Raw genomic sequence first — 24004 nt, 5'->3', positions numbered from 1 at the left:
GGGCCAGATAGGTGACAAATCGAGTGTCTATAAGTGTATCCGATTGCCAACATAGAGACTAGCCATGGCTGGCAGCAGGACTGATTCTCTCTTCAAATACTGCTGTGCAAGGATATGAGTGTGACCGATCTTGAACAGTAACTGTACTTGTTTACGAATCCGTCCTCACTGTTTCAGTGTTTGCAGCTTGCTGGAAGTGAAGGGAATGCGCAGAGGACGGCTTTATTCGGCATTATTAAAGCCCTGCACATGACTAAACCGAACTGATTAGGCATTATATAAAAGATCCCAGTTTCAGTGATCTCTAAATTTCGATCAGTCTGCTTTGGCGACCACAGACTTCTTACTCGGCACATGGCTGCCTTGTAAATCACGGCCAAGTAATCTGTTAATGTGTTGCAATTCCGGCTGGCTGTTTCCGTGCTTTCATAGCCAGTGCAGCCACTTAAATTTATGGCCTTGGCTTGTTAGGCAGCATTGCTGCTGCTGGGCATCTGTAAGCAGCATGCAGAAAAAGCATGTGCGCCCCGTGTTGTGCGGTCAGTCAAGGCCCGCTATGCGCTTAGGAATTCCACTGCTAGAACAGAAGCGCGCACTGCAGTCTCTCAGCCAAACCTGATGATGGGTTCCCTTTGCACTTGGGCGTCGGCTTAACCACACAGGATCCCTTTTTCCCCAGACATGACGCTGCCACGCACAGCAAAACGTCTGAGTTCATGGTGTCTCACTACACCAAACATCTGCTTTAACAGATAACCTAACCCCTGCGAGTGTCACTGCCATGGTGTCGAACCAGAACCGAACTGAACACTGGAACCAAACCCGAATTTTAGCCCAGAGCCAAACCGAACCCAAATTTTGTTGCCAGCTTGGAACTGAACCTGAACCGGAACAATTCGGATGAGCTATCCGAACCGGTTTGCAGTACGGTTCCTGCCCACTTTTGCTGGCAACTTCATTATTTTTGTATTGCTGCTTGTAAAGCACTCTACTCACTTATTTCTAAAGTGCCACTTGACACTGCGAACATTGCAACAATATTAAAAAATCACCCCTTGCAAAAAAATTAAAAGAGCAAAGGAAAATATATTGCCACATGCATAGCACCAATCGCTGCTTGTCATACTTGTAAGTTATGAGACTAAACATACCAGTCTACCTAAAGGGGTTCTAGAAGAAGGTTTAGAGCGCTGTCTATGCAGGCAACTATGACGCGCAACAAAACTGGGTCACATTGCGTAGTGGTCACGTGTTAGTGCGGCAAGTGCGATAATGACTCCAACCCCAGTACATGGCGGAGGGGACTTCTGTCTGTGCCTTTTGGGCCACAACACATGAGTGCCTTTCAGTTTCACCTCCATAGAAACGCAAAATGCAATGGCTTCCGCGTGCTGTGCTATATAGTCGCACATACGATATAGACATATAGTCTTGGGGGTGTGTGCTTGATTTCACCTTGATCTTCAGTCTTTTAGTGGGAGCTGAACGAAACCTTGTTGTACATGTAGTACAGGTTTCGCTTTAAAACAAGATGGTAAATTTTGTGCACCTCAAAAGTGCAGCAGGAAACATTTCTTTAACTTTCCTTCGGAACGTAACAGCTTTAGTTTATGTGCCAACAAAAATAATGACTAATTTTCCCCCATCCTGCTCTAATCGTCGATCACTGATTGAAACATTTTGCTGAGGACTGTACAATCCAGTGGAGCCCGTCACATATGATGGCAAAAACAACAGACTGACTACTATATGAATTATTAGCATTTATTATATGCTTGAACAGAAAGAAAAAAAGCTCGGCATTGAAAAAAAAAAAAAGAGTAAAAAATTATTTTTTTTCCTGAACCCTTGAATTGGCTCGGCCTTTGAACTGGTTTGATCCGGAACGGAATGCATATCCAGTTTTCGACACTTTGGTCACATGAGCCACAATTCTGCTATCATACTGCACATATAGGCTGTTTAATGAGTGATGCGAGTGAGATTCATCAGATAGTGAAGTGTATGTGTTGTAATAGGGCGTTTATTGACGCTCAGATGGAGAGCTGTGAGGACAGGACCTTGCAACGGCGAGCCCAGCGTACTTCTTCTTCGTCGCACAACGCACAGGTGCATGTCGATGGCGATGACTATCACAGTACATTTTCCCCCCGGGTAAAAAAAGGAGCCATCCTGGCGACTTATGGCGCGGAAAGCACAGCGGGGTCATAGAATGGCTTCAATCGGTTCACGTGAACTGTTTCACGACCACGGCGACGCAAGTCCGCAGAGGGCGTGACGGGCTCAACTACGTAGTTGACTGCAGATGTTTGCTGGAGGACCCTATATGGCCCGTGGTAGCGAGCAAGAAACTTCTTTGAAAGGCCAGGGGTTGTGGAGGGCACCCAGAGCCACACCAGTGTGTCCGGGAGATATGGCGAAGCTTCGCCGGTATCACGGAGGTATTTTTGTTGCCACTGATTTTCTGTTGTGAGAGAGCGGGCGAGCTGACGGCATTCTTCTGCGTACGTGACGGCATCGGATAGCGGGGAAGATTCGGAAACGTCAGGGCGGTAGGGAAAAAGTGTGTCCATAGTACAGGGTGGCTCGCGCCCGTAAAGGAGAAAGAATGGAGAGAATCCAGTAGTGGCCTGTGTCGCGGTGTTATATGCGTAAGTAACAAACGGTAGAACTTGGTCCCAATTGGAATGGTCGGTGTTCACGTACATAGCCAGCATGTCACCGAGAGTGCGGTTAAAACGTTCTGTCAGTCCATTCGTCTGAGGGTGGTACGAGGTAGCGGTGCGGTGTATGATGCGGCATTCTTTCAGGAGAGCCTCAAGAGCGTCTGATAAGAAAACGCGTCCGCGGTCACTGAGCAGTTCGCGAGGGGCACCATGGCGAAGAACCAGGTTTTTCAGAATAAAGGCAGCCACGTCGCGTGCGGAAGCAGAGGGCAATGATGATGTCTCAGTGTAGCGGGTTAGATGATCCACTGCCACGATAATCCAGCGGTTGCCAGCTGAAGTTGTAGGAAGGGGACCGTATAGATCTATGCCGACACGATCAAACGGACGGGCAGGACAGGGCAACGGCTGCAACGAAGCAGAGGACTTGAGAGGAGTTTTTCGGCGTTGGCAAGACTGGCAGGAGCGGACAAAATGGCGGACAAAGCGGTACATTCCACGCCAGAAGAAGCGTAGACGCAAGCGCGTGTAGGTTTTCAACACTCCGCCGTGGGCGCACTGGGGATCAGTATGGAAAGCAGCACAAATTTCGGCGCGGAGATGACGGGGGATGACTAAAAGCCACTTCCTTCCGTCGTGAAGATAATTGCGGCGATAGAGCAGCCCGTCACGAATTGAAAAATGGTGAGCTTGGCGGGCAAGCGCCCGAGACAGACGACCTGGAGAGTGACTTGAAAGAAAGTCCAGAAGTGTAGATATCCACGGGTCGCGCCGCTGTTCCGTGGCCATGTCAATAGTGGCAAGCGAAGACAAATCGTAGGCGCAGATCTCATCAGGCAACGAAGAGGGAGGCAGCGGTGAGCGCGAAAGAGCGTCCGCGTCAGTATGCTTGAGGCCTGAGCGATATATGACACGAATGTCATACTCTTGGAGGCGAAGAGCCCAGCGAGCAAGGCGGCCGGACGGGTCCTTGAGGGACGCCAGCCAGCACAGAGCGTGATGATCAGTGACCACATAAAATGGTCGGCCATAGACATACGGACGAAATTTGCCGATGGCCCAAATAATGGCCAAGCATTCTCTTTCCGTAACAGAATAATTGGACTCTGCCTTGGTCAAGGTGCGGCTTGCGTACGCCACCACATAGTCTCGGATACCAGGTTTGCGTTGGGTGAGAACGGCGCCTATCCCAATACCGCTAGCGTCAGTGTGAATCTCAGTTGGCGCATTCGGGTCGAAGTGGCGGAGGATGGGAGGCGAAACCAAAAGACGGCGTAAAGTGTTGAAGGCGTCATCACAAGCAGGTGTCCATGCGGAGAGGTCGGAGCTACCGGAGAGGAGCTGGATGAGAGGAGCAATAATAGAGGCGAAATTTAAGATGAAGCGGCGAAAGTAGGAGCATAGGCCAATGAAACTTCGTAGCTGCTTCAGTGATTTTGGGCGTGGGAATTCGGCAACTGCACGAAGTTTGGTGGGATCGGGAAGAATGCCATCCTTAGAAACGACATGACCTAGAATTGTTAGTCGGCGAGCAGCAAAGCGGCACTTCTTCAGATTCAGTTGGAGGCCGGCGGTAGCGAGACAAGTGAGAACGTCCTTCAGTCTGAGCAGGAGGGATTGAAAATCGGTAGAAAAGACTACGAAATCATCGAGATAGCAAAGACAGGTTCGCCACTTGAATCCACGAAGCACAGTGTCCATGAGGCGTTCAAATGTGGCCGGGGCGTTGCAAAGCCCAAAGGGCATGACGTTGAATTCATATAATCCATCTGGTGTGATGAAGGCAGTTTTAGAGCGGTCAGCGTCAGCCATTGGCACCTGCCAGTAGCCAGATCGTAAATCCAACGAGGAGAAAAACTCGGCGCCCTGCAAGCAGTCTAGTGCGTCATCGATGCGTGGCAGAGGATAGACGTCCTTGCGCGTGATCTTGTTGAGCCGGCGGTAGTCGACACAAAACCGGAAGGAGCCATCTTTCTTAGGTACCAACACAACTGGAGACGCCCAGGGACTGTGGGATGGCCGAATGACACCCCGACGGAGCATGTCGTCCATATGATCAGCAATTACTTGGCGCTCCGAAGCCGACACGCGATAGGGGCGCTGGCGCAAAGGTGCAGTTTTACCGGTGTCGATGGTGTGCTCTACGACAGACGTGCGGCCCAAGTCAGTTTGAGGAAAGTCGAATGAAGAAGCGAAGTTCTGCAAGAGGGCGACAAGTTGATCACGTTGCGCAAGTGGAAGATCAGCATCAATAGCATGTTGGAAAACGTCGGAGGGCGTCGAAGCGGTCGCAACATCGCAAGAGCACAGACTAACGTCGAAGGAGGGGGTTGAGTCAGCAAGAGTGGTGATATGACTGGGATCAAGCTCTTCAAGACGTCCAATGCATTCGCCACGGAGCAGGACTGCTGGGCAAGAAAATGGGTTCGAGGCGTAAAGTGCACTCTTGCCGTCTTGAATTTCGAGAACAGCGAACGGAAAAAGGAGGCAGGGATGACGGGAGGTGGCTTCAGAAGGTGTAAAAATCGCAGTCAAAGGAGTTACCCACTCACAAGACAGTGGTACGAGGGCAGCAGAGAACGGAGGAATGTCGGTGTCATGGGCGACGAGAAGTTTTGCAGTGCGGGGAGGGGTATCACAGAGGGGGGCGAAGGCAATTTGTGCACGAGCACAGTCAATAACGGCTTGATGAGCCGATAGAAAATCGTATCCGAGGATGATATCATGCGAGCAGTTCGGCAGAACAATAAACTCGATGGGGTACAAGACGTCTTGAATGAGCACACGGGCTGTGCAAGATGCGGAGGGGTGAATGTGCTGTGATGAGGCGGTGCGGAGCGAAAAGTCGGAAATCGGAGTGGTCACTTTGCGAATTCGACGGCAGAGCGCTTCACTGATGACGGAGACGGCTGCACCGGTATCGACGAGAGCGAGAACTGTGGCGCCTTCTACAGAAACTTTGATAACATTAGCGGGGCGGCATGGAGGACTTGAGGAATTCGAAACAAGCGCAGTTCTTGCCCCCGGAACTGCGACTGTTAGTTTCCCTCAACGGTGCTGGTAGAACGTCGCAGCATTGGAGAAAGCGATCGGCGCCGAGGAGAATGTGATCGACGAGTGGTATAGGTTTGGCGATCTTGTGGGACAAATTGAGAACCGGGCGGAATCATTTGCGAGCGTGAGTCGGTATCGTACGGGTAAAATCGAATGTCAGGCTGTGAAGGTTGGAGGCGCTGGCGACAAAGGCGCGCAACATGGCCCGGCCGACCGCAGGCATAGCAAATCGGAAGGTTGTCCGTAGTACGCCAAGGTTTCATAGGATGTGGGCGGAACCTTGAGGGTGGGGCTTGAAACGAAGGCTCAGCATGCGGCGGTGAACGGTAGGCAGGGACCTGCACATAGGAGCCAGACGTGGGCGAAGGTGGTGGCCTAGCCGTTACTTGGGCATACGTGAGAGGTGCCGTCACAGGCGGCACCACGGGGTTGGACGGCAAGGCATCAGCGACGTGTTCTTGCACGACACGGCGTATAGCAGGGGCCAAAGATGGAGCCAGTTCAGGAACGAGGCGGCCCGAGTCTTGAAAATGGGGAAGGAGTGAGATTTGACGTGCGACCTCTTCACGAATAAAATCTTTGATCTTTTGATTCAGCGGGCTCCCTTCAGAAGTTGGCGAACCACCCAGGGCTAATGCGGATACGCCTTCGTCGCACACACTGGAGCGGCGCCTAGAAGCGCGCCGCTTGCGGAGCTCGTCGTAGCTCTGGCAAAGCTTCATGAGTTCACTAACGCTGGTGGGATCTTTCGCTACCAGCATCTGGAAGGCGTCCTCAGAAATGCCCTCGAGGATGTAGCGGATTTTGTTTGCTTCCGGCATGGCCGGGTCGACTCGTTTGCAGAGATCAACGACGTCTTCTATGTAGCTGGTAAAGGTCTCATCAGCGCGCTGAACACGATCGTGTAAACGTTGTTCGGCACGAAGCTTACGCACTGCCGGGCGGCCGAACACTTCCGCGAAATTCTTTTTAAATGTCGACCAAGATGACAGGTCAGCCTCATGGTTGCGAAACCAGAGGTTCGCCACGTCCGTCAGATAGAATATGACGTTACTGAGCTTGTATGAGTCATCCCACTTGTTGTAGGTGCTTACTCTTTCATAGGATGACAGCCAGTCGTCGACATCTTGATCGGCCGTGCCGCTGAACAGGCAAGGGTCACGCTGGCGCACGACGCCAGCACACATGATCGTGGGTGGAACGGCCGGCTGCGTCGAAGTGTCTTGCATGGCGGTCGTAGAGGGTAGTGTACGGCTTCGCAGTTCCAGTTTGGGTGGGATCGTTTCCGGCACCTCCGCCAATTGTAATAGGGCGTTTATTGACGCTCAGATGGAGAGCTGTGAGGACAGGACCTTGCAACGGCGAGCCCAGCGTACTTCTTCTTCGTCGCACAACGCACAGGTGCATGTCGATGGCGATGACTATCACAGTACAGTGTGTATTTAAAGACATCTCGAAGCTCGCATGTACACGCTTCACAACCCACCGAAGTCAACGCACTTGCGTCGTCCAGAAGCGCAAGCAGCTATTTGTTCTGCTGTCTTCGGCCACCTATGATGACTTAATATTGTTTCTTTCACATCTCGGGAGATTAATCCCGGCGTCTCCACTCGTTGCAGAGACATGCTGCTGCACACAATGTATTGGTGAACAATAACTGATAACACTGGCAGTGAGCAGAGCGAGGCGGCTCCCCCGACCTTGCCACCGGGCCCGATATCGCTGTCTACCGTGAATGTGGTCCATGCGTCCACAGTGCCACTTCCCGTCAGAAGTTGACTTTGTGGCAGCCAGCGGGCAGCCCAAGGTTGGATAATCGAAGCCAAGTGGCTGGCTATAAAATTCTGCAGGTCCTACCACGTGCATTCATTCACGTGTGAAGGTGTCCGATAAAGTATGCATCTGGTTTACATCTACCAAAGTTCATTGCTGAGCTCCATATTGAAGCAGCTGCAAGGGACATGCATTTGTTATTTGTTTTCAGTGGATGTAAGATACCAATAGAAGGTTTTCAATGCTAGAAACTTGTGTGTACTAAGCCAAGTTCAGATTTCCTAGCTTTGGTAGTTTGGTGTCCTGTTCTCGGTGTTTTCTTACTGTAAAACTGCTTTTTTGCTTGACTTGGTGAGTCTTGCATAGGATGGGATGTTAGGAGCAGCTTCGTAATTATACGAATATCCTAAGTTAACCAACGAATCCTGAAAACCTGCCAAAGACTGCATCATAGTAAATTTATTTGAGGAAATTCATGCTTATGCCGGTCTGCTTCCGAGATGAAAACTATGCAGCTATGATACTTTACTGCATTCATTGTGTCTAAGCATTACTGATTTATAACAGTGAATGCCACCTTGCCTCTAAAACGATGAGGCGTGTTGGTAGTGGAGTCTCGTAACGGACGCGTTCGCACAGCTTATAGCGTCAACTGCACCAGCGCATTTGATAAATGGTCACACAGTCTTGGAGTGGGTTTAGTTGCCCCGCTCTGGCTGGGTGCAATCGCTGCTAGCACTGCGAAGAGCAGGCAACAACATGGCACCCGCTCTGAATGTGTTGTGTACTTGGTGGAAAGGGTGGTGATATATATGGGTAATGCAAGCGTAATACCTCTGTTACAATAGCATATTTAATGTCATTTGAATTGAATAACTAGCATCAAATGTCATTATTCGCCTGCTACACAAGGATGTTTACTCTCATTAGGTTCAAATGACATTTGCCATCAAATGAGTTTAGAGCTTATTCGCAGTGTGTATGTTTGACACCAGATACTCGGCAAAAACAAGCAATGCGAAAAAGTACTTTTGTTTTTGCCAAGTTTTATTGTAAGAAATGTTATTTTAGATGTAAAACTATTCGCACTGCAGGCTCTCATGAACGCCATTACTCTTGGTCATAGCAGCAGCCCAGTCATGCCAGCTACTCTGTCATTTTATGTTCTGTGTTCCTTGTGATGGCCACTTCTCCCCATGCATTCATCTTGGAAATATTTAAAACTATAACTGAGCGCTTAATCTTTCGAATGTTCATTGCATGCACTACGTGTCTTCATGCTTCTCTGCACTATGTATCCGTGCTACTAGCCACTGTATAGACAAACACCATGTTTATCACACGGCTGGTCTCGAGGGAGAGCGCGCGCTCTTTCTTACGGCCTTCTCAATCGCCGCCGGAACAATGGGAACGTTTTTCCTTGAGTTACACTCTCCGCCTCACTGTTCGCTTCGAGTCTGCTTCAGCGGCGGCAGGTGGCTTTTGCCTGGTTTCGCACCATCGCTCGCGAGTTTCGTGGTGAGTGCAGCCTCGAAATGAAAGAATACAGAAGGTAGATGCTGCAGTGGCATGTCGTCAACATACTACACGTGAACGGATATAAAAAACACTGTCGTTCAGCAAACGTTCGACAAGTATGACTTACATTGCGTCATAATGGCTACTTTTGCCCATTTTAATCCGAATTTTTGCTACGCCTGTACGAGAATAGGAACAAAAAAAAAATGAGCAGTGATCACATCGAAGCTGCTTCAAGGCTAACATGACAGCAACTCGTCCGCAACAGCAAAACCGTCTTTCAGCGCTAGATGCGAAATCATCCATATAGCACCGAAGATGAAAATAATTTAATAAAAATGTAATGTAAATTGCAAAATGCTTGCATGATATAAAGTAACAGTATAACAGTCAAAGTAAACATTGTATTGTTGAGTTTTCAATGTTATTACAATTCATATATTAGCCAATGTGTGGTTATTTTAATTTTGCAAATAAACATTGCTTTAATGAAATTTTTACATGATATTAAGCTTATTATGAAAACAATAAAAAATGGTTTGATATTCATGACACCACTTGTGCTTGAAGTGGTAAAAAGAGGCCAACAAATGATGAAGGTGATACTCGATGCAATGACTTACAAATGAGTTCACCTGCTATATCGAAAGTACGCAAGAAACTTTAAAGCGTTAAAGAAGGACACTCACTGAAGACTCATTTCAAGCTCTATATAGCGACCCATTGAGGCTCTCTTCGGGAAAAAAAGGTTAATGTGCGGAAGGGAACGACAAATGCTAGATGCGAGGGCCGTTACAGCTAGCGGCACATGACTACATTGTCAAGACGGACATTTCATCTGAGAGCAACATCAAGGCACTAAAGGAAGTGATGGCATCTCCTACCATCCCATTTCCCACTGTCACATATTCCGGTTTACCTTACGCCGCTGGATAAATCGTTTAGTTAATCAACTTCGGGTGTGACGTACGCTTACGCTATTCTTCTTGAACTAGCGAAATAAGCAGCCCCATGTAGTACGCTCTTTTACGAGGACAATATTCTAGTGGATTGCATTATCCGAAACCAGAGCTTGTTGCCATATTGGACAAGCTTTTTTTGTTTTTCGAAAAAGCTGCCGTGCACCTACTACACACAAATGTTCTCGAAGTACTTAAGATCCTGATTCAGTCAGCATTTGAGAATTCAACACCGAGTGGCCCGAAAGGAATTGACAACAGCTATGTTATTAGGTCCGCCTCTTTGATATTTGAAAAATTTCTCGGAATTCTTCTCAGTTAATTATATCAGGAAAGTGACAGAGAATATCGAGAGGCCAACTTTTTATATGCAACCCCGCCGGGGTAGCGCAGTGGTTACGGCGCTCGACTACTGCTCCCAAGGATGCGGGATTGAATCCCGGCCTCGGCGGCAGCTTTTCATTGGAGGCGAACAAAAAGTTAAAGAACCCCAGGTGGTCGGAATTTCCGGAGTCCTCCACTACGGCGTCTCTCATAGCCTGGGTCACTTTGGGACGTTAAACCCCACAAATCAAATCGACTCCTTATATGCACAAGCCCTGCAGGTAGATTTTGAGACTGAATTTTTTAGACTCGGGCCGCATTTTGATGAATATGTAGTGCAATGTGTAACTTTGAAGGACAATTTTTTTATTGTTTGCTGCTCTTTTCGATTCTGCTTAACTGTTTATGCCCATTTTCTTGATTAAAAGTAGTCGCGAGACTACATATATATCTTCGGTCTTTCAACCGACTGATATGTTCTGAACGAAGCTAGAGCAGCTCACTCCATTAGACAAGTGAAATGTTTACTATATGAGTAAATTTTTGTTCTTTACTCTGAATCTGAGACGTGCTATGAATTTTTGCCGGTGCCTCTTCTGATCTAAATGAGAATGGTAGTGGTTGACAATGTCCACCGAACAATTCACCATGCACTCATGTCAGGTCGCGCTACACCTGTTCATAACATTTGAAGGCACATTGCATAGCTTGGTAAATTTATTTTTGTACAAAACTTGGGGGCAAAAATGTTGAAAGTGTACCCGAGGCTTCATTAGGCCGTGCACGGCCGCATTGACGAAGGCGCGCGCGAGTGAGCGGATTGTTGATTGCATTTTATTCCACGTACTTGATAAATGTTTGATGCTGATTACAGCCTTTGTATAAACCATTAGAGGCGAAGTATCAGGACCTGCCAGTTGCAACAGACGCGAGTGAAGCTAAAAGCGAGCGCATGTTTCTCTTGCACGTGAATGGCTGTAGCAGAGGAGCAGCAGTGGGGCGGTGGCGACCCCACCGAGGCGCGGCGGGCGGTGGAAACAGACCCCCATTGGAGAGGTCGTAAGAGAAGAGAAGCGCGCTCTCCCTCGAGACTGGCCGTGGTTAACAAAGGTGGTGCAGCGATCGGCAGTGACAGGGATGTAGGCAAAAACGCGGCGTGCCTACACTGTTCCAAGCGACGCTGCCTTCGAAACCAACTTGAGCGTGCGAATATTTCGAAGCGTACGAGTCTTGTGTTAAGAAATGGCGTGGAGACTAGTTCTGAAATATATCAGCCTATTCACCAGAGGCAATTACCATGCAGATTGCTGGATCAGCTTTATTCTCCAGTAGGTGACTGTAAAAGTTGCTGATTAAATTAAGGGAACATGGTCCAGAAGCGGAACATTTGTTATTGGAGCCAGGTGGCCTAAAATTTCACATTTGGTCAATGTTCAGAAGCTGTTTTCAAATATGGTGTTAATTTGGTTGAGTTTTTGCAAGCCATGCATTGGAAATATAAGGGCATTTTTGTACGTCTATTTGACGTCTATATAAAGATTGAAAAGCAGTGAGCAATGTGTTATTTTCTTCATTGTGATTCACTGTACACAATGAGAATAAAGTGTTCTATCTAAAACATTTTTGAATGTGTAAAATGTATTGATGTAATGAATTGCGGGATCTAGAGTGGTTTTGCAAATTTATATGTGATTCACAACAAATTGCAATAAAAAAAAAATCAAAGCTGTATTTTGCAATTACTAAGAACATCCTTACAAAATTTCAGTGATGAAACATGAGGTAACATCCCGCACAAGCAATGAGGTTGCTTGAAAGTGACGAAGAAAAGATAATATTAAAATTACGACTGAACTTAAACAAACTTTGGAAAATGCAGCAAACTTTGACTGACGCCATCGTCAAGCTATGAAAGTCTGCGTTGATCGACCATGGTCGTCATTTTGGAGCAATCCAGGCAGCAGTGAGACTAAACGACTAACCCTGCCCCGCCTTGCCCCTTGTCCATTATATGCAGCGCTTTGGCAATGATGAAGTGACTTGGAACTGAAGCATCGCCACTTAGCTACCACAGAGGACTGCACAGGTGTCGGCGCAAACTGTTCACCCGGTAGAACCCCCAGAACAACTCTCAACCTGGACTGAAGTCACCGCCAAGCTATAAAAAGTCAGCGTTAGTCGACCATGTTCATCATTTTGGAGCAATCCAGGCAGCCATGGCACTAGGCAGCGGCTAACCTCCTGTCTTTTGTATGGAACGCTGTGACAACAATGAAGTGACCTAGGACTGAAGCGTCGCCACTTTGCTGCCACAGAGTCTGCACACGTGTCGGTGCAAGCTGTTCAGCGGGCAACACCTCCAGCACATTCTCAACCTGGACTGACGTCACTGCCAAGCCATAAAAGTCGGCGTTGGTCAGCCATGGTTAGCTGCGTATGGGGTTGTTAATGGCACCTTGATCTTTTTTTCTAGTTATCTACTTGACAACAAAGTGGTATTTGATAATAGGATCAACATATAGGAATATAAAATGGGTGTCCCCCAAGGGTCTGTTTTGGGGCCTATATTATTTTCAATTTATATAAACGGCCTTCCACGTTAAGTTGCATTTTCCCAGATTCTCATTTTGCAGATTACACCGTCCCATATTCATAAGTATGTCTATGTTGCTTTTGACACGAAGAAATTTCGACAGTAATCAAATTACTGTCTTTTTAAACAACAACGTGATTGATTGAATCCATGGCATCATTCAAAATCGTTGTTATTTTTCATAATTTAAATTGGGGAAGGAGCAGTCGCAGTGTTTGTGGCAAAGCTACGTATGGCTGCTACAGCCTTAAAGGGACGCTAAAGAGAAAAATGAAGTGAGCTTTCATCGATAGAATGCCAATTCCTGATTACAAAAAATTCACTCTTACTGAAAACAAAGCTTTTATAAGGTAGTAAAAAGGAAGAACAGAAATACAGGTATCTCTGCCACAGCCGAAACTCACAACTACAAATCACGTGACACGCTAGGGATCCTGGAGGCTGACAAATGTGAATTACATTGCCCGTTTGAATGCAGTGCTAGGTTTTGTCTGGAATATGATAACATGCTTTTAGCATATGTAAACGACATGAAAAGACAACGTAAACGTTTCAAGGCAAGCACAAAAATATACTTGGAGGCGCCACTTAGTTTTGGTTATGTTCCGGCTCAGGCACTTCGTGCGTGCTCGGATAATTCATCGTTTTATTTATTTTGACTGTGGTCTTCGCTTATTGTGAGCCGATGGTTGATTTCGAGTACGCTGTTGTCACGTTGGCCCCTGAGGGATGCTAACCGGTCGATGCCGTGGGCCAGGCCGGCTCACCAGCAATCACGGAGTCTCTCTTGCGTCATAGTGTGCGTCATTCTGCCCTACTACATAGTAGGAGAAAACAGCTTGAATTCAACTGGCGAGAGCAAAAAAAAAACCTGAACAACTTACCACAATATCTCATCAGTAATTCGATTTTTTGCTGCCGGATATGCATCAACAATGTCGCGAAATGCAGTTTATTAGATATTGATATTTGGGTGGCTTTAGTGTCCCTTTAAGGCTAGACAACACTTCCCGCATAATGTATTATGAAGTTAGTATTTTTCATTTATTCACTGTCACATTAGTTATTGCAGTGAATCATGGGTGCACACAACTGCTTATATAATACCGGTGAATAACTTTTTCTCTCCTAAATTGTCCAAGTAAAAGTTTGTTTGAAGAACTTTGCATATTAAAATTTTCTATATTACTAGCCCTCCCCTCCTGTTGAGCTTTTTTTGCCTGTTTGAAACTCAAGACATGCCTCTAATGGTAACATTAATCTTCCAAGTTATAACAATGTGCACGGCGAGAACTTAATCAAATTCATTAATGCGAAAGTCTGGTACAGTCATGCCTCGTTAATATGGACACTTTGGTTTCCGACCAAAACTGTCCATAAAGCGAGTCATCCATAATAACGAGTCATGAATAAAAAGAATTTTAATGAGAAAAGAGAATTGTAGTTAACGACTGCTTTTGTACATAACAGTGTGCACTGGACTCAAAATTTCCCAGAACACCGGAAATTTTGAGTGCATTATCCTTGTCATTGTTTGTTGTCTTCGAAAAATTGTAGTGCAGTCTGAAGCGACTCGCTTACCATGACACCCGTGATGTTGGGCTTTGTGTTGGTCGAACTTTCGAGCACGAACTCCTCACTGGCCGATGAATCAGCGTCTGATTCTCTACTCACCGCCACTTCCTAAATGGCCTCTTCACTGAGCTAAGTAGCCGCTAAGTAGCTGCTTGAGATTCTCCTGAGGCGAGGAAACAGCTGAGCTGTCGATACTAGTCCCTCGCAGCTTGGATTGACTGAGATGGCTTTTGCCGCTCTTATTCACAGATTTCTTCGCGCCTACGTTCAGCTCTGTTCTTTTGAGTTTAACTCCCGCCATGCCAACAGCCAGACTCAAGGGGAGGGCTACAGGCTTCTGATGCTGTGCACTTTTTTGCCTAGTTAACCTTTCTGCCTTTCAGTTCTTCTGATTCTTTTTTTTTTTTTTTTTTTTTTTTGCCTTGTACTGTTTCTGTAAGAAAGCAAGGGAGTCAAGTTGACAGGCTACTACTATACAGAGGGCTATCGAACATCCCATCTTCTTGGCGCCGTTTTTATGTGTTCCCATAAAACAAACACTGCAAGCTGAAGTACAGTTTAGAACGACGGCTAGCCGACTACGAAGAGCTCAGACCTTGTCAAGGCCGCATCGTTGACCCAAAGCGAAGCCGACATACGTACCGCCTAGTGTGCAAAGTTTGGCAGTTCAGCAGCGCAACAGGGACGAAAACCAGGAGCATGAGAGGGAAGCGCGTCCAGGACTGGACGTTCGGTCCCGGCTGCGTGTTCGTATGGCGCCTTTCTTTTGTCGTTCTACTTTGTGAGAGTGTCTTAACACTCACCGAAAAGCGTTAGCAGCTTCATGGAACACACATTGCGCTTTGGGAAAGAAAACTTCAGTTCCCACCGCCACTGTAGGCACTTGTCTTTCTTCCTGTCATTTCTTTCTTACGCTTTTACCGTCCTCTCTGTTCAGCAGAATTTATTGCAACCACATGCTGCTGTTTTCCCGACTGCGGCGGCACTTCCGCTGCACCCAAAAATCTCCCGTTTCCCCCCTTTCGGGGTTTTTCTTACGCTGACCCTCGGTTTGCTATGTACGTTCCTCTCCGCTCTTACGCTCCCATCCCCCCCTCCCTCCTCCCTTAGAGCGGCGACACGCCCGCTTTAGTTGTTTCCAACCCCACAGGACTCGTTCAGGCATCCCGCCGTATCGGCTGTCGCGTAGGTTCGCGGGCGGCGCGCCCTTCTTTAACTTGCGTTCGGACTACTCTGCTTTTTTTTCAAGCACTGTCCATATTAACGAGACAAAAATGCATGGGCCCAAGTGGGGCGCGTGCATTCTTCCCCTGTCCATTGTCCGGACAGCGAGTTTCCATATTAACGAGGCATAAATACATTGAAAAGGTTTCGTCCCCAGAAAAACTGTCTATAATCCGGTCGTCCATATTAACGGGGCATGACTTTATATGCTTCCAATAGAATTAAAGCGCCCAAAATTTTAGTCTTCGAAGTTTTTTTTTTAACTACCAAGTTAGGATGCGACTTCAAAATTTTGTCTGAATGTACTGTGCTGCTTTATTGAAATGTTGGTTTGTACATTTACATTGGGGTGGTACAAATGCCTTGTTTTTTATTCAGCTGGAAACAGGATTTTTTGTTGCCTCGCGTCGTTTGTCGCATTTTGCCTTTACAATTTATTCACTTTTTTGCACGTTACTTGCATATTTGCCTAAATGCTATATGTGTTGTATTGGACCGGATACTAGCCATGCAGACTATTGGTCCAATTATTTTTGTACAAATCAATTCCTGAATCGGAAAATACAACTCAACCTTCAAAAGTAACTTATTCTCCTGCAGCATATGAAGGCCCCTCGTGTTGCCTCGGGAAAGGCTCCTCTGTGCAAGCTTTCTTCGCCATGTGGCGACAGTAAGACTTGGCTTCAGCAATTTCTTTTGCAGACATCCTGGAGACTCGGCAGACTGTCACGCGCATTACTCAATAAAATCAATTCCCAAGGAAGGAAGGTATACCTAGCTTCTCTAAAACTGGCAAAGCCTGTGTGTACATGATTGAACCACAGCACGGCAACCCAGCACACGGCACAGCAGCATTAAGGGGGGATGTGGGGTTAAAGGGTCAACTTTTGAGCTGTTACGCAGATTTCTATAAAATTTTCAGGGATGGCTTATCTTCCTCTTATTAGAATATATTCAAGTTCCGTCACTTTAGCACAAGTAGAAAAAAGTAGCTGTCATAATGAGTGATTTCAAAAAAATGAACTAACCGTTTGTGTTTGGATAACTTCTGGGTAGTTCATTGTGTAGAATAAGGCTAATTGCAGGTTCTTTACGACATTTTTGTAGACATCTGAGCACTTAAGCGAATTTAATTTTTTGGTTCTCATTATATGTCACATATTTGATACTTTGTTAAGAAATAAGAATTTGAAAAAGTACCTTATCTTGTTCCCAACAAAATTTTGTTCCGGAAACCATGTCATAAGCAGCCTTTGGCAAGAGTTTTGAAATGGTAATTTTCCCAATGGTTGTGCTCATGCAAAAAGTTCAAACTGAGAAAAATGAGTTTGAAGATTTCAGAACATGCTATTGAAACTTATGACCGAAATTAATGTCACAATTGCCTGGTACATATTTTGGGCCGTCCTTTTCAAAGTGACACTGCTCTATGGCGATTGCTTTAGCTACCTCTTTATTTTTATTTTTTTCTTCAGTCCAGTGCCCTTGTCTGCGCTCGTGGAATGCTTTCTTTGGTTGCTTGCTGGGCATGCCTCTTCGGCTAGGGTCTATATTCTATCTCCAGCTTGTCAAGCGCTTTGGTTAGCCAGGCTCCCAGTGGTGCGAAAACGTCCAGTGCTATGCACATTAACTGAGAAAGTGATCCGTCGCCCAAGCTAGGGTCTACTTGTTGCGCTCCGCGCCACTGTGCTTGACTTTCATCTCTATCCGATCGCAAGAAACAAACTCTGAAGACAGGTGTCATATTTTTCTGCCTCGTGGCGCAGACAATCGCACCGCAGCATGCTGGAATATTGGGAATTATGCTCGGAAAACACAGCAAGCTCCGCACATCCAATGCCGACGGCCCGGGCTTTTACCTACACCACAAAAGGCACTGCTGTGGCCAGTGCCACCGCATATTCACTGACCTTACGCTTGTCTGTACGCGCTCTGCTGTGGCAGTCATATTGTTTGTTTACATTTATTGGATTTGTGGGTGACTTGGTACTTGGATTTTGATGGTAAAGGGCTGCAGCAATGTTTTGAGTTTGAATTATTGTAGATAAATGTTTGTCCACTTTAAAATGCTACACAGTGAATATAAATGCCTTTTATTTGCACTGATTTTTCTTAACTTCATTTTTATTTATTTATTTTTTTTTTTTTTACTGATCGCGAATGACATATGTTACTGTGTAGCACTGAAAGAAACGAATGGCCTTTGATGCATCGAATGCCATTAAATTTTCTAGTGTGACAGGTATAAGTTATGACACTCAGCCACCTGCCGTGGTAGCTTTATGGTTATAGTGCTCTGTTTAGGTAAGTGGCTATGCGATGTTGACTAGTCAGTTTTTATTTAGCTGGCTAATTAGGCATACAAGTACATGGCTGGGCAAGCATGTCTGTAGCAAAATAAAATTGTATCATAGCGTCGAAAGTTGGGCTTGCCCATGTTTCTAGGCTGTAGTGCATCAGACAAACTACAAACAAAATGGACAGTTGACACAGCAGTGATTAGCATGGGTCAGTTTGGCATGCAAGTGTTTAGCTGGACAAGCGTGTCTCAGCATAAGAACAACTATTGATGGGGAAGGTTTGTGGTGGTTCAAACCTGTTTCAGTTCGAAAAGTACTTCAGGTTGGCAGAAGTGCCTGCTGTGATAGCTCAGACTATATTTTAGTTCAGCTGGAGAAGCTGTTATCTCTGAAGAAAAATGGCACATACAAGGTGACGTTGTATGCACCAATCAAACCCATGGAGCGCAATTTGTCTTTGGTGTTGACCCCCTTCTTTTTTGCACTAGCTGTGGTACACGCCATTCCCAGCACCATATATCAAAGCTCTTTGCTTAATGAGCACGCATCTCCGGCACATGCACATGGGTGGGGGGGGGGGGGGCAGAGCAGGAAACATTGCACCATGTAAGTCAGGCTTGAGGAGAACGCCCCTTCGTCTGGAACCTGTCCGAATAAGTGCGCATCTGACGACGTAGACTTTCATTGACATTGGCTGAGGCCATGCTGACAGCCCATTAATGGATTTACTATATTGGTATTATTGCCATCGCAGGGACAGCTGCACCAAAAGCATTAAATTGGCCGAAATTGCACCAACTTGCACCAGAAAGGCCAGGTAAGCATGACGCCATTTTTTGCGCCGTAGCCATTGTATATTTCTGACGGCGTTCACTGGCACAGCGTTTCATGCTTGTCGCATCGGTTAACGCTCTTCCCTCCTGGAGTCAACAGTTGGTATGGACAGTAGTGCTAGATGGAAGCAAACATGGTGCTGCACTACACGTCATTTTGTACTCTTGGGCCACGATACTATGCTTGTCGGTGCTGCAGTAATCTTGCATTAGTACTCCAAAGTTTTGCACTAACTGGCTATGAGGGGCGCCATAGTGGAGTCTTTTTAGGTAAGTTGGACTATCTGGGGGGTCAGACGTACAGTCGACGTCACCCTTGTGTAGAGCGCTCAATCGGCGCACTTCCCTGCATAAAAATGATACCTCGTCGCAGTTTCTACTTTTTACAAGCAGTGCTTGTACAGAAGTAGACCCACACAGACCTGCGAAGATGAGCATGAGCACTTTGTCCGCAAATCATGGGCTGATTTTTAATTTGTTTCTAGTGCGGGATGAGCACTGTCCGAGCGCTCTACACAAGGCTGACGTTGACTGTACACCCGTGCGCAAAAATGGAGAGACCATGCGAACTGGTACGGTTACTGGTTTTCTGTATAAAAAGGTGTGCCTGACCAAATTTGTTGGTCAAGATGGCAAGCATGAGGGTACACTATGCATATGTCTCAGAAACTGCCGCTTCAACATCAGAAAAAGGTGGTGAGCAGTTTTGTTTTGGTCCCTCTACTTTTACATACTGGTGTACTATCACTACAGCACTTGGACGACTTGACAGCAGCCATCAAAACACTACCATCTTAGCCTGTATTCCGTTTGTATAATTTTTTGCCCTCGGCATTGGTGGGAATGCTAAAGCTGAATGTCACCGCTCACAGTCGCAACTGAACTGACATCCGCTTGCCGCGTTTCCACCAGTCGGCTGTATCTTGCATTATACGGGTTAATGCTGCTCTCCCAGCGTGATCCGAGGTTTTTCGTGCCGCAGAGGCTGTAATAAAACAGCTGCTAAGAGCTGTTTTATTACCTTAAAACCTCAAATTTGAACTAAGGAGATTTTGTTGCTAAAAACGCAGAACACTGCATCTACGGACTTTAGAAGCAAGGACCATTTGAAAAACTGTCATGATGGTAGAGTTGCAGGGTGGGGGGGTTGCAGTAATATGATTTCAGTGATGCGACTCATGCGCTGGGAAGTATATATCTGCGCCAAACTCGCAGGTATATGACTTCACATTTTCTGTGCCAAAAGGGACTTTTGGCCGCTGCAAAGTGGCTGCATCCAGTCAAATCACTGAGAGGGAGCGTGTATTCCCCTACAGAATAAGTTTTTCTCTGGTATTTGAGCCTTCCGCCACCGCTAGGGGTATGGTGGTGGAAGTCACCTGCTTGCTTCTGTGGTGGTGGTCAGTGGTCACCTGGCTTCATGCTGTGTCATGCTTTCATATACATGACTTCAGTATAGTTCATGTAAGCACAGATTCATCATAAAATTTAGACAGAAAAGTGGGAATAACGTTCCTGTTCATCAGAACCATGACGAGAATTTGGTTTTACATCCAGAAGGTTGTACCAAGTGAGAATGGTTTTTCCTAGTTTTTTAAATGCTTTCCTTTGTGCACACTGTCGAAAACATTGAAGTGCTCCAGAATTGTAAAGGCATTCGCTACCCTTTTCTCAATGTGACGCAGTAGCTGTGGTGCCTTTTCACAAAATGACCTCGTTACAATCTGAGGGTGTGTTATCATTGCACTGTCAATACTGTAAAACGTTGCGTGAAGCATACTGTGTAATGAAACTGCGCATGTCCAGCATATAGTTTCAGCATACTGAAAGTAGCATGTGGATGCACTTGAGGGGTATATGCATAGGCATCAGAACAGTGTGATGCCATCTTAAGATAAGAACAGTGACATGCCAAGCAGTGTCCCAAAACGAAACTGAAGATTTGTGGCTGAACTATTTCGGAAATGGGGAACTTCTGATTGTTGTTGTGGCTGCCATAACGTGCAGAAAGTATGCAGGCACCAATGCTTTATGCAGTTGAGGTTTGGGGAGGTCTGTTTCTATGATCGCTCGATGTGATCGCCCGTCGGAATTTATGAGCGTCAGATGCCATACTTACATGGGCATTGGCAGGGATTGTGCTCCCAGTTCAAATTATCCAAATTTCTGACTTAACAGGGGTCAAATTAACTAGATTTTACTTTACATAAGTAGCAGACTTGTTGACTGTGTAGGCATATTCGAAGCTGCCTACAAAATCATCAGTCTGAACACACCCCCTTTGCAGGGCTAAGGATTTACCCACATCCCTCCAATTAATGTGGTGGCTGCCATTTGCAGCCGCCACATCTCTGCAAACTATCTCGTTTGCCACAAAATGGTCTGCTGCCCCCGGCTACATTGTACCTCTGCTAGGATCCAGTCAGTCACTGTTAGTGGCTGTCGGTTCATTTGCCATTGCATTATAGCCTATAACATTCAGTAATTTCTGAAAAGGAGGGCCCAGATGCATCAAGCATGCAGTTGTGTCCAATTCCCCCATTTCCTTAAATTCTAGCATGTGAGCACAGCAGTCATTTTCAGTTCCTCACATCATTGCTAGGCCAAGTGTAGTACATTGCATAGTCTACATTTGTGTGTGGAAGAGGTGCTTCGGTGGAGAAGCTTAATTCCTTTCCTGAATGGGGATGTGCGGGAAGGCTGTTCAGGGTTTGCTTTGGTTCAAGCTGTTGGGGTATTCGGTGTGTCTATAGTCTTACCAGACTGCACCTATTTTGTCGAAATAGTCTTACCACCTGCTAGCGTTGAAATTATCTTAGTGCACACGTGATGCTTAAGACCTTGAAAATTTGCGGTTTGCCAGCTTAAGCTGATCTGCTTGGTGCTGCTGTCATAACCCTTGGTTCCATGACAGCAGCACAGCTCCTGGTGTTCACCATGTATGCACTAGTGTGGCAGTCTCAGGAGTACACAACACTTGGAGTGCAATACGGCAGTGGTGGAGCAACTGCTTATGAAATTGGTCTGCTTTCTGTTCAGTGATGCAGGGAAAGAAATGTGAAACTTTTATATTAGCAGTGATGGGCACAATTTCGGTCTGCAAACCTGCAAAGCCATTTGTGGGATGGATTGAAGCCATAGGGAGGTTTGCCGTTGCATACTGCACTGAAGTGGCAAGTAAATGCTTCTTCAATGTTGAGGTCGACTGAGCGCGCTTATCTTCACCCATTGCAGACACCACCACTCAAGCTGCCCACCAGCGACCAGCAGGCCAAGCAGCAGGCTGAGGCGGTCAAGCAGGCGCAGTTATTCTTTGCCCAGTCTAAGCCAACAGCCCCTGAGCCAGCAGCCGAAGATGGCCTGGTGGTCAACGACAGCTCCGATGACAAGGCTGTGCCCACCAAGGAGGTAGCTGAGGAGTGAGACACATCTGCTGGGCTGGGACCGGCGCCTGTAAGGCCCTCACCGCCGCTTGGCTGCCTCTGGGAAGCCGTGTGTTGACTTGCCCCTTACATTCTTTCTTTGCCTACACTGTCCCCCTTTCCTTAAAGGATTGTCTGGTCCATGGTTTAATAAATATGGCCTCCCCCTAACCCCTTTTTTACTTTGGGTCTCCTGTTGCCTTAAGAACGGCATCGAGGGTCTGAGTTCATATTTTACTCGTGTGCTTGACATGGGGGCAGGTGGCAAACAAGGGAATTTTCAACATGAGAGCATGCGTGTGTATGTGTACATTGCTGCTGAATTATGGCCCCCTTCTCTGTCTGCGAGTTTCTGTCCGTTTCGGAAAAGGGTAACGTGAACTTCGGTTGGAGAACTTTGGATATTATAAATATTATACATATGTAACAACTGTGTACACATGACTGTGCTGTAGCTGAATCTATGTTTGTGGGCAGCCTTTTGCCACTTGAAATTTTTTTAATGACGTACCCTTATTTTTCTTCTCATAGGGCATTTTCATTTCGTGCCCTTGTTTTGTGGATCTAAAGCTTGTTTGCTTCCATCCTGTGGTTGAATGTCTTTTTGATTCTGTTTCTGTCCAAACCTGGAGTGGTGACAAATGAGGCCAGTGGGGTCTGACATTGATATGTTTGTCCCCTACCAGTGTAGGAAACTGAACTGGAGTGGTTTCCATTCACGCCTCTAGTGCTTATTTTGCTGATCATTGGCGTGCTTTTGCTCTTAATTTATATTCATGCTTGTAGGGAGGCAGGATTTGTATTGACCTGGCATGTGGGGCAGTCCTGCTGTAGTCTCCCAAGACTTTTATTCGTGCAAACGGCAGAGGAGGGAGCGACATATCTGGCCCACCACTGGAGAGATGTCACTCTGCAAACAGCAGCGCAAATTAAACTGGGTTGAAAGTTATAAAAATTGCTCTTGCGTTTCAAAATGTGTGTGTTGAAAACTGCAAGTGGTGCGCTGTGTACATTTAAGAGCGCCATGTTATAAGTATTGTGTGCGATTAGTGTCGCATCGCAATACGGAACTGCCACTACGGAAAAATTCTGCCGCTGCCACCTTGATAGTGTTGTGTGAAATCAACTTGCCATGCAGCAGGCTGGTATCTGTGGCAACAACATATTGTACTTTGATTTCTGGGCTAAAGTCCTGAGCTTGTATGTTATTTTGAAGTTGCGTGGTGGTTAATCGGCTAGTGTTGCGCTGCATTTAAGTTTGTGTGGACTCTTCTATTACCTCCAGAGAGGTATTGTAGCACCAAGTAGGCGCTGGGAGCCATGTGATTCAGTAGGATCTTTGTGGCTGTCGTAAATCCCTCCTCCCTCTCTCCTATTTTTTTCTGGGATGCAGGCATAAATGTCCTGTACATTTTTGCGGCCTCAATTGTTTTCTAATGAAAATGTGATGGGCACTTATTGTGTAAGGAGAGTTCTGTACGTAGTTTATTGCAATAAATAAAGCACGAAGATTATGCATTTTGCTGACTGCTTGGTGGTATTGCTGCTTCAGGTTGCAGTGAACGTTTGCAGCTGGCAAAGGGCACACCTTCTAAACAGCCACATCAAGCTCAGGGGAGTCCTTATTCTAAGGGGGAAGTGCAGAGCAGTCCTTGAGGGGAGGAAGTGAAAAAAGGGGGCAGGTATGGTTACTCGCGTGTAGCCTAATGTAGGAGACTGGCAGGTGTGCCAAATGGAACCTTCTGTGTGCTGCTACAATTTTG

At 46.4% G+C, this 24004-nt stretch overlaps 1 protein-coding gene across 8 annotated transcripts in view; it reads left to right on the top strand.

Moving 5' to 3' along the window:
- LOC146202823 (uncharacterized) overlaps window positions 1-23759 on the top strand; it is a 208286-nt gene extending 184527 nt beyond the window's left edge. For 7 of the 8 annotated variants that reach the window (XM_084588353.1, XM_084588360.1, XM_084588355.1 and 4 more), the window contains one exon: window positions 22054-23759. In XM_084588353.1, coding sequence (XP_084444479.1) covers window positions 22054-22242 — 189 coding nt within the window. In that variant the 3' untranslated portion in view covers window positions 22243-23759. Of the gene's footprint in view, window positions 1-18740; window positions 18804-22053 lie in introns of all 8 variants that reach the window. The other variant, XM_084588358.1, reaches the window with a different exon arrangement.
- Window positions 23760-24004: the final 245 nt, after the last annotated feature.

Source organism: Amblyomma maculatum, chromosome 1 (genome assembly GCF_055883805.1).
Source record: "Amblyomma maculatum isolate TAMU_Amacu chromosome 1, ASM5588380v1, whole genome shotgun sequence".
NCBI lineage: Eukaryota > Metazoa > Arthropoda > Arachnida > Ixodida > Ixodidae > Amblyomma > Amblyomma maculatum.
This window is presented reverse-complemented; position numbering and strand designations above follow the sequence as displayed.